Here is a 13,426-nt window from a genome sequence, read left to right on the forward strand (position 1 = left end):
AAACGTTGCAACTACGAAGTCACTGGAAGCAAAATCAATGCCCTACGCGTGGACTACGCGTGTCTAATGATCCGAACCGTCTTCTTCTTCTTGTGCCCACCTCCAGCGGCCTACTGCAGCACCCCCCCACCGCCCCAGCACGGCTCCCTGCAGAGCCAGATCGGGGGCCACGTGGGCGGCACGGTGCGCTGGGTGTGCGACCCCGGCTACCGCATGGTGGGGCGCGGCTCGGCCGTGTGCCGGAGCACGCCGCAGGGCTGGCTGTACTGGGATGGCCCGGTGCCGGCCTGCCAAGGTGCGCACACACCTCCTCCTTCACCGGTTGGCTCCTCCACACCCAGGAAGAATCACTCCCTCCTCTCTTCTGCCAGTTAAGCGTGCAATGGCAGCCCAGGGCCCAACAGTCGAATGTACAGTGGCAGCCTAGAGCACAAGCAAATCAAGCAAACCATTAAACTTTATATATATTTTTTATATTACCAGGTAAGGCCAACTGAGATATACAGCTCTTTTTCAGAAGCGACCTGGCCACATGATAGCTCAACGAAGTGGCTTATCGTGTGGAAATTTATGGCAGCCAAATACTCTAAACCAGTGGTTCTTAACCTGGGTTCGATCAAACCCCAGGGGTTCGGTGAGTCGATCTCAGGGGTTCGGCAGAGCCCCCGCCACGGAGGTCCGGACACACTTGAATTATTGTGTAAATTTGTGATGACACACACGGCCCGCTTGGCCATCACTGGCTGCAGATGATCATGCTACACTGCTTGGCCAATCAGCGCTGCGGGGAATTTAGTGCGTACTCAGTAATCAACGTGTGACTGTTGTTGTCGTACGTCGTGTGATTTCTTTAATATTTTATCCATACTAACTATGTCGGGCAAAAGAAGAAAGTGGTCGGACGAATATGTACAACATGGATTCTCATGTATCACGGAACGTGATGGGAGTGAGCGTCCTATCTGCATGATTTGCAACGCCAAGTTGAGCAACTCTAGTCTTGCACCGGCAAAACTAAAGGAACACTTCTTGAAGCTGCATGGAGACGGGGAATACAAGAACACAACACTTGCTGAATTCAGGGTGAAGAGAGCCAGATTCGATGAAAGGGCCACTCTGCCTGCTCTTGGATTTGTACCTGTTAACAAACCGATCCTGACAGCATCGTACGAAGTTGCTTACCTGATCGCAAAGCAGGGCAAGCCACACACCATTGGTGAAACACTTGTGAAACCAGCTGCATTAAAGATGGCGAATCTGATACTCGGAACAGCGGCCGAAGGTAAATTATCCCAAATTCCCCTTTCAAATGACACCGTCAGTGACAGAATAGAAGACATGAGTAAAGACATCTTGGCTCAAGTAGTCGCGGATCTGATTTCAAGCCCGGCAAAATTCAGCCTTCAACTCGACGAAACCACAGACGTTTCTGATCTAAGCCAGCTTGCTGTTTTTGTACGCTATGTGAAAGACGACATGATAAAAGAAGAGTTTTTATTTTGTAAGCCTCTTACAACAACAACGAAGGCAGCCGATGTGAAGAAGCTTGTGGATGACTTCTTCAGAGACAACAATCTTTCATGGGATATGGTTTCTGCAGTTTGTACGGACGGAGCTCCAGTCATGCTGGGAATAAAGTCTGGTTTTGGTGCGCTAGTAAAGGCCGATGCACCACACATCATTGTGACGCATTGTAATCTGCACAGGCATGCGTTGGCAACAAAAACCTTACCTCCAAAAATGGCAGAAGTATTAAAAACTGTGGTGGAATGTGTGAACTATGTGCGAAAAAGTGCTCTGAGGCACCGCATCTTCAGTGAGCTGTGTAAAGAAATGGGCTCTAAATTTGAGGTACTTCTGCTCCATTCTAATATTCGGTGGTTATCCCGGGGACAGGTGCTGAATCGTGTTTTTGCCATGCGTGTGGAATTAGCCCTGTTTTTGCAAGAGCACCAACACTGCCATGCAGATTGCTTCAAAAATCCTGAGTTCATTCTCATTTTAGCGTACATGGCTGATATATTCGCAGCTCTCAATCATCTCAATCAGCAGATGCAGGGTGGTGGAGTCAATATCATGGAAGCGGAAGAACACCTGAAGGCTTTTCAAAAAAGCTACCGTTATGGAAACGACGAACAGAGAACAATAACTTCGCAAACTTCCCGCTTCTGGACGACTGTGCAAGTAAGATCGAAGATGTGTCTGGAATCGGAGATATTTCTGTATCCACGGAACTGAAGCAAACAATTGCCACGCACTTAGATGAGCTTGCAAAGTCTCTCGACAGATATTTCCCTACAAGAGAGTCATATCCAGCATGGGTGAGACAGCCGTTCACGTTTGCTGTTGAAACAGCAGATGTCAATGATGAATTCCTCGACGAAATCATTGAAATTCAGCAGAGCCAGGTTCAACAGCAACTCTTCAGAACAACAACGCTCTCAACGTTTTGGTGTCGACAAATGAACAAGTATCGAGTTATTGCTAAGAAAGCCCTGGATTTTTTTATACCATTTGTTACAACATATCTTTGTGAGCAATCCTTTTCGAGGATGCTGGACATAAAAACGAAGAAAAGGAACAGACTTTGCTGTGAAAATGACATGAGAGTGGCACTTGCCAAGGTGAAGCCACGCATATCTGAACTGATCTCTCAAAGGCAACAGCAGAAGTCACATTGATTTCCAGGTATGTAATTTGTTGTGAGTTTATGCATTGTGTTGGTTTTATTCTTTGAACAAGGTAATGTTCATGCACGGCTCATTTTGTGTACCAGTAAAAAACATCTACGTCTTGAATTTGAAAAAAATCACATTTTATTTTTCACTAAAGAGGGGTTCGGTGAATGCGCATATGAAACTGGTGGGGTTCGGTACCTCCAACAAGGTTAAGAACCACTGCTCTAAACGCATGTTTATAAATACGGAGGGAAAAACTGTAGGATCCGGAGAACAATCCAAGCGAACACAGGGAGTACATGGAAACCCACAACCTGTATACCAAGCAGCTTTAGGGGCTCCCAGATTCATGAAACAATCGGAGTTCATTAAGCATCAGCTCAAGTTCGAATCCTCATAAAATAATTCACGTAAAGAGTAAATTAATCTTTATCATTGTTATCTTGTCGGTGACTATATTCCTATTATCATTGATGGCTATGTACGGTGCGAAAGAAATTCAACATACATACATAGTCCCAGCTCACTGCATCCCTGTTTTATCTACATCTTTGGTATCTAGCTGTATTTCCTGTCTACATCTCTTCTGCTTGTCACCAGGAGGTTAAACATTGTAAGAGATGAGGTGCTGGGGGGGGAGCGGTCTCCAAAAAAATATTTTCAGCTTAGGGCCCCCCGATGGGGGGGGGGGCGGCACCACCACTAGTACCAGGGCGGCCGACGAGGAGGCCGGACGCCTCCCTTCAGTCCTCCCTCTTGACGCCATCGATCCACCACTCGCGCACGTGGCCCCCGCATCTTGCTCCTTCACGCGGCAGTGCAGATTCACTCAAGACGGTCGTTTGTCAAACTACCAATCTCTTTGCGCGCGTCCGAACCGAAGAAGTCTGCTTTCGTTGTTATTAAAGGGATTGGCGATGCTGCGTGTGCGGTGCTGCACGAGCACAATTGGCGACAAATGCGTTGACTTATTTTGCAATTTTTGCACAGCCAAATATGTTGTTGCCCAAGCCAGCTTCTCACGGGCCAATGTCATGGTTTTGACTGCTCACGATACTTCCCGAGATCCTGAGCCAATTCATTTCTGCTCCTCATCAGTCATTTCTATTTTGACATCAGCATGTGAGATGCGGCGCAGACGAGTGTGCGCTTGCAGCGTGAGCATGTTTCCACTCCTATCTACAGCGCTCTGTCGAGCAAAACTATTTTATGCTGTTAAATTAGTAAAAATGCAATCTTTGCATGGAAACCTCTGATGAATATAATATTTGGTAAAATTAGTTACGTATTTTATCATAGGTCTAGATTATTAAAGTCATTATCAAAAGGTCATGAAAGGATCAATTATTTCAGTGTAAAATTCCTTATTATTTTTAAATATCACAAAACATTAATATGAAGATTTAAAACCGTATATATTTTGTAATGATTTTTTAAATAAAAAAAAATAATAATCCATCGTCAGCCATGGTCAATCCACTGCTGGCTGAAAGCCTCACTAATCCATTGCAATCTCTCATGGTCCCGCAATGTTAACGATCCACCCAGCTCCGAATGGGAAAGGGTTTACATGCATATACTCTTTGGTTCTTTCGGTAAAGTCAAGTAGGTATAAAAATAATAGATCACGACGTTTCGATCGCAACACAAGCAATCGTCATCAGGTGGGACAACCACAGCAAGAAAAAACTGCTGAAGTGGGTCTACTTCAGCAGTTTTTTTCTTGCTGTGGTTGTCCCACCTGATGACGATTGCTTGTGTTGCGACCGAAACGTCGTGATCTATTATTTTTCTACCGACGTGACTTTGCTGAAAGAACCAAAGAGTATGGATTCCTGCAGTCACGAAAGCTTCAGATCAAGATTTACATGCATATGTTTTCTAATCCATTTGTTCCCAGTTACGTCTCGATGGAATTCTAGGCATGCAATATCTCCATACTTCTTTGCACACTCTTCAGTTTTTGTTCCGTACATTTCCCAATGACCATTATGCTGAAGCGGTGCATGCTGTTTAAAAAACTCATTTAGAATATTTATTTAGACTGGAGTAGGAATCTGATGACCTATGAAGCTCTTCATCAAAGATTTCCAGTCGGGGCACGGGCTCAGAAAGTTACAACAACAAAAATACAAAATCACGAAAGGCATGCAAAGTATAGGGAAGCTAAGGAAGTGACTAAATATATATTATACAGAGGGAAAAAAGTATTTGATCCCCTGCTGATTTTGTACGTTTGCCCACTGACAAAGAAATTATCATACTCTTTGGTTCTATTAGGTAAAGTCACGTAAAAGTATATATATAAAAGAAAAAATTCACGTTTCGGCCACAACACAAGTGCCCTTCATCAGGTGAAGGGACCAGACTGTCTCGAGGACAGCGCTGGAGTGAACACAGCCAAGCTCAGACTACGACTTTTAAGCTTGTGTGAGAGGAATTAAGGTGCCTTGACAAAGGAATTAGCATAAAAATGATCATTTAATTGGCGGACCTTAATTCCTCTCACACAAGCTTAAAGGTCGCGGTCTGAGCTTGGCTGTGTTCACTCCAGCGCTGTCCTCGAGACAGTCTGGTTCCTTCACCTGATGAAGGCCACTTGTGTTGTGGCCGAAACGTGAATTTTTTGCTGTTTTATACTTTTACGTGACTTTACCGAATAGAACCAAAGAGTATGGATCCTTGCAGTCACGAAAGCTTCAAATCTAGAAAATAAATGATCAGTCTATAATTTTAATGGTAGGGTTATTTGAACAGTGAGAGACAGAATAACAACAACAAAATCCAGAAAAACGCATGTCAACAATGTTATAAATTGATTTGCATTTTAATGAGGGAAATAAGTATTTGACCCCCTCTCAATCAGAAAGATTTCTGGTTCCCAGGTGTCTTTTATACAGGTAACGAGCTGAGATTAGGAGCACACTCTTAAAGGGAGTGTTCCTAATCTCAGCTTGTTACCTGTATAAAACACACCTGTCCACCCACAGAAGCAATCAATCAATCAGATTCCAAACTCTCCACCATGGCCAAGACCAAAGAGCTCTCCAAGGATGTCAGGGACAAGATTGTAGACCTACACAAGGCTGGAATGGGCTACAAGACCATTGCCAAGCAGCTTGGTGAAAAGGTGACAACAGTTGGTGCGATTATTCGCAAATGGAAGAAACACAAAATAACTGTCAATCTCCCTCGGCCTGGGGCTCCATGCAAAATCTCACCTCGTGGAGTTGCAATGATCATGAGAATGGTGAGGAATCAGCCCAGAATTACACGGGAGGATCTTGTCAATGATCTCAAGGCAGCTGGGACCATAGTCACCAAGAAAACAATTGGTAACACACTACGCCGTGAAGGACTGAAATCCTGTAGCGCCCGCAAGGTCCCCCTGCTCAAGAAAGCACATATACATGCCCGTCTGAAGTTTGCCAATGAGCATTTGAATGATTCAGAGGACAACTGGGTGAAAGTGTTGTGGTCAGATGAGACCAAAATAGAGCTCTTTGGCATCAACTCAACTCGCCGTGTTTGGAGGAGGAGGAATGCTGCCTATGACCCCAAGAACACCATCCCCACCGTCAAACATGGAGGTGGAAACATTACGCTTTGGGGGTGTTTTTCTGCTAAGGGGACAGGACAACTTCACCGCGTCAAAGGGACGATGGACGGGGCCATGTACCGTCAAATCTTGGGTGAGAACCTCCTTCCCTCAGCCAGGGCATTGAAAATTTTTCGTGGATATTCCAGCATGACAATGACCCAAAACACACGGCCAAGGCAACAAAGGAGTGGCTCAAGAAGAAGCACATTAAGGTCCTGGAGTGGCCTAGCCAGTCTCCAGACCTTAATCCCATAGAAAATCTGTGGAGGGAGCTGAAGGGTCGAGTTGACAAACGTCAGCCTCGAAACCTTAATGACTTGGAGAAGATCTGTAAAGAGGAGTGAGACAAAATCCCTCCTGAGATGTGTGCAAACCTGGTGGCCAACTACAAGAAACGTCTGACCTCTGTTATTGCCAACAAGGGTTTTGCCACCAAGTACTAAGTCATGTTTTGCAGAGGGGTCAAATACTTATTTCCCTCATTAAAATGCAAATCAATTTATAACATTTTTGACATGCGTTTTTCTGGATTTTTTTGTTGTTATTCTGTCTCTCACTGTTCAAATAAACCTACCATTAAAATTATAGACTGATCATTTCTTTGTCAGTGGGTAAACGTACAAAATCAGCAGGGCATCAAATACTTTTTTCCCTCACTGTATATAAATAAGTTTATCAGTGCAAATGAGGCACGTCGCTGCGTTTCTTTTCATTGTCAGGTTCCGCTTTCCAACGGCGCTCCAACCAGCTCTCATCTACCTCCTTGTGTCATCGTTTTGACACCGGGGATCACCTTCAACAACCGATGGGCTCAAATCGTTTTAGCCATCCGCCAATGGGTCTTCTGGACCGAAGTCTTCTAGCCACGTTCGCTTACGCAGGCAACAACACATCTGGGCCACTTTTGACTTATCTGCGTCTCGTAACTCGGCTGCGGTCAGTTAAGCACATTCTGCTGGATACCCTCAAGTTATCGACAAGGGCCTTGATTGTTCCGTAAACGAGCTTTTAGTGCAATGGGCCTTGCCAAGCTGATGTAGACCGAGTTGAAATATATTCCTCTCCGACGCGCTCACAGTGATGGATAAACGTCGCTTGCGGCCCGCTTGAATAAGTGATAGGGCTGACGTGGCCGCTGGCCGCGTGCAGTCCGGAGTGCCGAATTAAATGAAGTCACAGGCCCTATCCAGCCCACCCACGGGCCATAGGTCTCTCCACTCCGCCCCCGCCCCCCGGGGTTAAAGTATGTGAAGATAACTTGAAATAGGTGACAAGCCCTCACTAATGAGGTGTGACCGCGCATCATTACAAACTACATTTTAGTCCCATCAGCGCGCCACCCCCCACACACTATAATGTGAACGGAGCCAGATATTTATTCTCTCTCGACCAGTAGTGTCCAATAGAGCTATTGTGCATGCTGCGGAATGTCGGCAGCTGCGGCCGCTACGTCAAGTCCTGGAGTCGGTGGTCAAGCCGTGGGTGTGCGGCGAGTGGTTGCTATCACCTCTCTCAGTCTCGTTCGCGCCTCGAACGATGGCAGCTTGCTCCCTCCGTGCGCCTCACCAATCCCTTGCACGGCAACTTCAGATAAGGCAAATGACCACTGCCACGTTCCTCACTTAGGTCAACAAATAAACCCCGGATCTCCCCGATCCTCAGAGCCCTTCACTGGCTCCCTATCGCATGCCGGAACACAACTGTAAAGGTTGTGTTCTTAATGTCACAAACTTTGTACATGCATCTGCTCCTGGCCTCCCCTCTCTCTATCACCTTGCTCTCTACTCCCCTCACTGTAGGTAGAAGAATATCGAAATTGTATTATTTTTTACTCTAAATGCAAATTCCTCTTTTCACAGAAGGTGTTTATTACAGACTGGTTATTTCCTACATTGATCACTCTTGATTTGAGCTCCAATCGGATGTATTGCCGTTGTCTTCAAAGTAAAAAAAAGTGTCAATTATATTCTCACAGTTATTAATCTGTTTTCTTTATTAAAATGTAGTTTCAGTTTCATTTATTAGAATTTACCCTGTGAGCCATTCGGCTCTTGATTTGGGTGCAACCGCAACAAACAATTATTTATTATGAATAAAATTACAAGATAGACCTAAAATTCATTGTACACAAATCTAAACATCACATACTTAAACAATAGAATCCTACAGAAAAAGCACCACCCGTCCATGCTGCGTATAAAAAAGTGCAAAAAATTCCATTTCGATGTTTGATCCCAATAACAATCATAATACAATAGATACAAATTTTAAGTGTAAATCTTTACTAAATAAAAAAAATCGGGCCAAACCAAGCCCCTCTAAAACTTACTAAAACAATGCTATATAAACAACATAACAGTTTTCCCAACAAATGTGATTAAAAGTTTACAATAGCGACACACAACACACATCACTAAACCTAGCGTCCTTCGCTAGCTGCATAAGTCAATCCATTACAGCCGGATTAACAATAGCAGTAGCAGCGCACTATAATCAACATACGTAATAATTTCATACATCGGTCATCTATAGCTATATTTCTGATTTCAGGCCACATGATAGCAGTGGCAGCTACGGTTGTACAACTCCTCTAGAGCATTTTTGAGTGATTGTCTTGTTGGTAATGATCCAAGCTGGAGTTTATTTGTGATAGCATTCCAGACCCTGGGGGAATCTATAACAAAAGCCCTTTCTCCAGTATTTGTACGGCAATTAGGAATGCGAAGCTGGTAAATGGGCGAAGATCTTACATATTTGTTTTCCGAAACAATGAGGAGATCCATGAGGTAATCTGCAGATTTTTTTGTAAGTACATCGTTAATAAATAATATCTGATGCATAAGACGTTGATCATTAAGAGATGTTAAGTTTGACCCAATGTAGAGATCGCAATGGTGAGTCCTATATGGGAAGTTCAATGGGTGCTGATTTATAAACGATGTCACAATAATCACGTAGAGGCATTATGGTAGCTTTTATCAATTCCAAACGGAACATAGGTGGAAAACAGTGTATGTGTCGATACAGAAAACCAATTTGTTGTTCCTTTTAGAGGCAACACCTTTAATTGTAACACCATAACACATAGGGGTAACTGCCCCTTTACCAGATACAACCTAGGGTGGTGATCACCCAGCTGACTACACTATACAGGGGAGTTACTGCTTTGAAGGGTCGGACCCTCGCTCGGGTCTCCGACCACGTGGTCCCCCGTAGGATGAGGCGCTTCCAGCTTGAGACGCGGAGCTTCCAGCCTGTAGAACGAAGAGACCCCGGTCCCTCCCAGGGACCCGCCTTATATTCCTCTTCGGTCGGGCCCGCCCGCATTCCCGAACATTCTCGTTCCCCTCCATCCTTCTCAAGAGCTCTCTCCGGACACGTTATCACCCCCTAGCCCCCCCACCTGTGGCCCCCTGTATGGACATTCCGGATCAGATGTCTACGGGGTCAACCAGAGTGCAATGGCCGGGGGCAACCCTGTCCGAGGGCTGACACTCACCCCCTCCCCCTCGGGGGAGCCCCCACCACACGCTGTGTGTGGTGCCTGCACTATCCCAGTGCTCTCCAAGTCCCGCTAGGGCGGGTATTGCACACAGCCACCCACACGGCGCTGTCCACGATGTAGGAACATCGAACGCACGACCCTTCCAGGCCGGCACCATACAGTGGCATCCCTGATGTCACTACAAAACTAATAATCATGATTTTTATTGTTTTTTCTTCCTCAGCAATTACATGCGGTGTCCCTAACCTGCCGGACAATGGCATTGTAGTAGGAGCTGAGCACACGGTGGGATCCGAGGTGACGTACCGGTGCAACCTGGGGTGGATGCTGTCGCCCGGAGATTCCATCAGTGCCGAGTGCCTGGCAAGCGGCGAGTGGAGCAACAAGAACAGGCCCCCAGTCTGTGCCGGTAGGTGTCCGCCCTTCCTCGTTTTACTCCCATCGCTTTATCAGAATCGGCATATTTATTTACGGTGAGGGAAACAAGTATTTGATCCCCTGCTGATTTTGTACGTTTGCCCACTGACAAAGAAATGATCAATCTATAATTTTAATGGTAGGTTTATTTGAACAGTGAGAGACAGGATAACAACAAAACAATCCAGAAAAACGCATGTCAAAAATGTTATAAATTGATTTGCATTTTAATGAGGGAAATAAGTATTTGACCCCCTCTCAATCAGAAAGATTTCTGGCTCCCAGGTGTCTTTTATACAGGTAACGAACTGAGATTAGGAGCACACTTTTATAGGGAGTGCTCCTAATCTCAGCTGGTTACCTGTATAAAAGACACCTGTCCACAGAAGCAATCAATCAATCAATCAGATTCCAAACTCTCCACCATGCCAAGACCAAAGAGCTCTCCAAGGATGTCAGGGACAAGATTGTAGACCTACACAAGGCTGGAATGGGCTACAAGACCATTGCCAAGCAGCTTGGTGAGGTGACAACAGTTGGTGCAATCATTCGCAAATGGAAGAAACACAAAATAACTGTCAATCTCCCTCGGCCTGGGGCTCCATGCAAGATCTCACCTCGTGGATGTGCAATGATCATGAGAACAGTAAGGAATCAGCCCAGAACTACACGGGAGGATCTTGTCAATGATCGCAAGGCAGCTGGGACCATAGTCACCAAGAAAACAATTGGTAACACACTACGCCGTGAAGGACTGAAATTTTGTAGCGCCCGCAAGGTCCCTATGCTCAAGGAAGCACATATACATGCCCCTCTAAAGTTTGCCAATGAACATCTGAATGATTCAGAGGACAACTGGGTGAAAGTGTTGTGGTCAGATGAGACCAAAATGGAGCTTTTTAGCATCAACTCAACTCGCCGTGTTTGGAGCAGGAGGAATGCTGGCTATGACCCCAAGAACACCATCCTCACCGTCAAACATGGAGGTGGAAACATTATGCTTTGGGGGTGTTTTTCTGCTAAGGGGACAGGACAACTTCACCGCATCAAAGGGACGATGGACGGGGCCGTGTACCGTCAAATCTTGGGTGAGAACCTCCTTCCCTCAGCCAGGGCATTGAAAATGGGTCGTGGATGGGTATTCCAGCATGACAATGACCCAAAACACACGGCCAAGGCAACAAAGGAGTGGCTCAAGAAGAAGCACATAAAGGTCCTGGAGTGGCCTAGCCAGTCTCCAGACCTTAATCCCATAGAAAATCTGTGGAGGGAGCTGAAGGTTTGAGTTGCCAAACGTCAGCCTCGAAACCTTAATAAGTTGGAGAAGATCTGCAAAGAGGAGTCGGACAAAATCTCTCCTAAGATGTGTGCAAACCTGGTGACCAACTACAAGAAACGTCTGACCTCTGTGATTGCCAACAAGGGTTTTGCCACCAAGTACTAAGTCATATTTTGCAGAGGGGTCAAATACTTATTTCTCTCATTAAAATGAAAATCAATTTATAACATTTTTGACACGCGTTTTTCTGGATTTTGTTGTTGTTATTCTGTCTCTCACTGTTCAAATAAACATACCATTAAAATTATATACTGATCATTTCTTTGTCAGTGGGAAAACGTACAAAATCAGCAGGGGATCAAATACTTTTTTCCCTCACTGTATACTGGAGGAATCCGATGAGCTATAAAGCTCTTTTTCACAGATGTCTAGGAGGGGTGGGTAAGAACGTTACAACAACTGTATAATAGTGCAGAGTACCAGAAAAGTAAACAAAATCACCCAAACACATACAAATGAAACAAAACCATCCCCATCCTACCAGGCAAAGCCCACTGAGGTTTTAGCTTGTTTTTCAGAAGTGACTTGGCCACAAATGATAGCAAAAAAAAATTGGCCATCATTTGGACATTTATAGCACCAAAAAAAACTAAATAATCTAAGCGCATGTTTCTAAATGTTGAGGGACAAACTGGAGTAACCGGAGAAAAAAAATCCACGCGACCACGGGAAAGAGACACGCAAACTCCAAATATACAGTTTAACACATAGGCTTTCGCGACCAATATTATTCATAATAAAGGTTTTTGGGTTAGATCGCGTTATTTATAAATGTGTCGTAACCCTCCACCACCCGACACGGCCAATCAGCAAAAAAGTGTCACGTTGACAAAAGACAATTAGTTCACTACTTTAGCCCACCGGTGTGTTGAAGAGTGAATTCACAACATTTACAGTTTGAATACGACGTTTCGCTGGTAATTACATCCAGCATCATCGGGCAATTCGCCAGCGTTGGTGTTGCGATTGAACCCTCGACCTCTCGCATACCAGGCGAGGAAGATGACATCTCCTAGCCACCGTGGCGCTGGGTTAAACGCCTATTTATGACAATGCAGACCTGGGTACAGGATCCTGGTTTTAGCAGCAACAACAACAACGAACAGAACCATCCAACAACAGCTGTTTACCTGGTCAGGTTCCCGAATGGCATGGTCGTGCATCAAGATGGTATAACCAGCACGCACACACACACAAAAAAAGTTAACAGAATGCATCACATACACACGAAAAAAGACGAAGTTTCAGAGGAGAATTTCGTTCCAGGTAATACAATGTTGATTTATGTTTGCGTACTGTTTTTGAATTTCCTCTAATACGGTAGCTTCTGCGCCGATTTGAATTCTTGCTTCATTTGATGTACATTGTTTTTTGTGTGATTACTTTAGTTGTTTTTGGTGACTTGGTCGCAAATGCGACTCTCAAACTCCTCTCCCCCCCTGGCTGAACAAATCAACTTGAGCTTGGTTGTGTGGCAAGGGCAAGGCCGCATTGACGAAACAATCACAAAGCTGCTGCTGCTACTGTTGCTCACACTTTTGGGGAGTAAGTTTAACACGTAGTGGTAGTTGGAGGCCTTTATGACATTGTCCATAAGAGGTTTTTGGGTTCGGTCGTGTAAATATATATGTGTCGTCAAACCCGCCCACCACCCGACACAGCCAATTAGTAAGGTTTGTCACGTACACAAAACGTGTAAATTCGTTACTAGTGCAGCACACCGGTGTGTTGGAGAGTAAACCCACTACAACATTCACAATTCGAGTACCATGACATTTCGCCGGTGATTACAACTAGCATCATCAGGCGAAGGCCAGAGTTGTGGAGAAATCCTCCTGCTTTGGTATTAAATACAGGGATACATGTGATGTTGTCACTTGTGAACC

At 45.0% G+C, this 13,426-nt stretch overlaps 1 protein-coding gene across 4 annotated transcripts in view; it reads left to right on the forward strand.

Moving 5' to 3' along the window:
- Nucleotides 1-13,426, forward strand: part of LOC116946465 (CUB and sushi domain-containing protein 3-like) — a 692,643-nt gene that overhangs the window by 627,487 nt on the left and 51,730 nt on the right. For all 4 annotated transcript variants that reach the window (XM_032961364.2, XM_032961362.2, XM_032961363.2 and 1 more), the window contains exons 49-50: nucleotides 107-295; nucleotides 10,008-10,193. In XM_032961364.2, the coding sequence (XP_032817255.2) occupies nucleotides 107-295; nucleotides 10,008-10,193 (375 nt within the window). The remainder of the gene's footprint in view (nucleotides 1-106; nucleotides 296-10,007; nucleotides 10,194-13,426) is intronic.

This window comes from Petromyzon marinus, chromosome 27, assembly GCF_048934315.1.
Source record: "Petromyzon marinus isolate PM22_M1 ecotype Great Lakes invasive population chromosome 27, UKy_Petmar_22M1.pri1.0, whole genome shotgun sequence".
Classification (NCBI taxonomy): domain Eukaryota; kingdom Metazoa; phylum Chordata; class Hyperoartia; order Petromyzontiformes; family Petromyzontidae; genus Petromyzon; species Petromyzon marinus.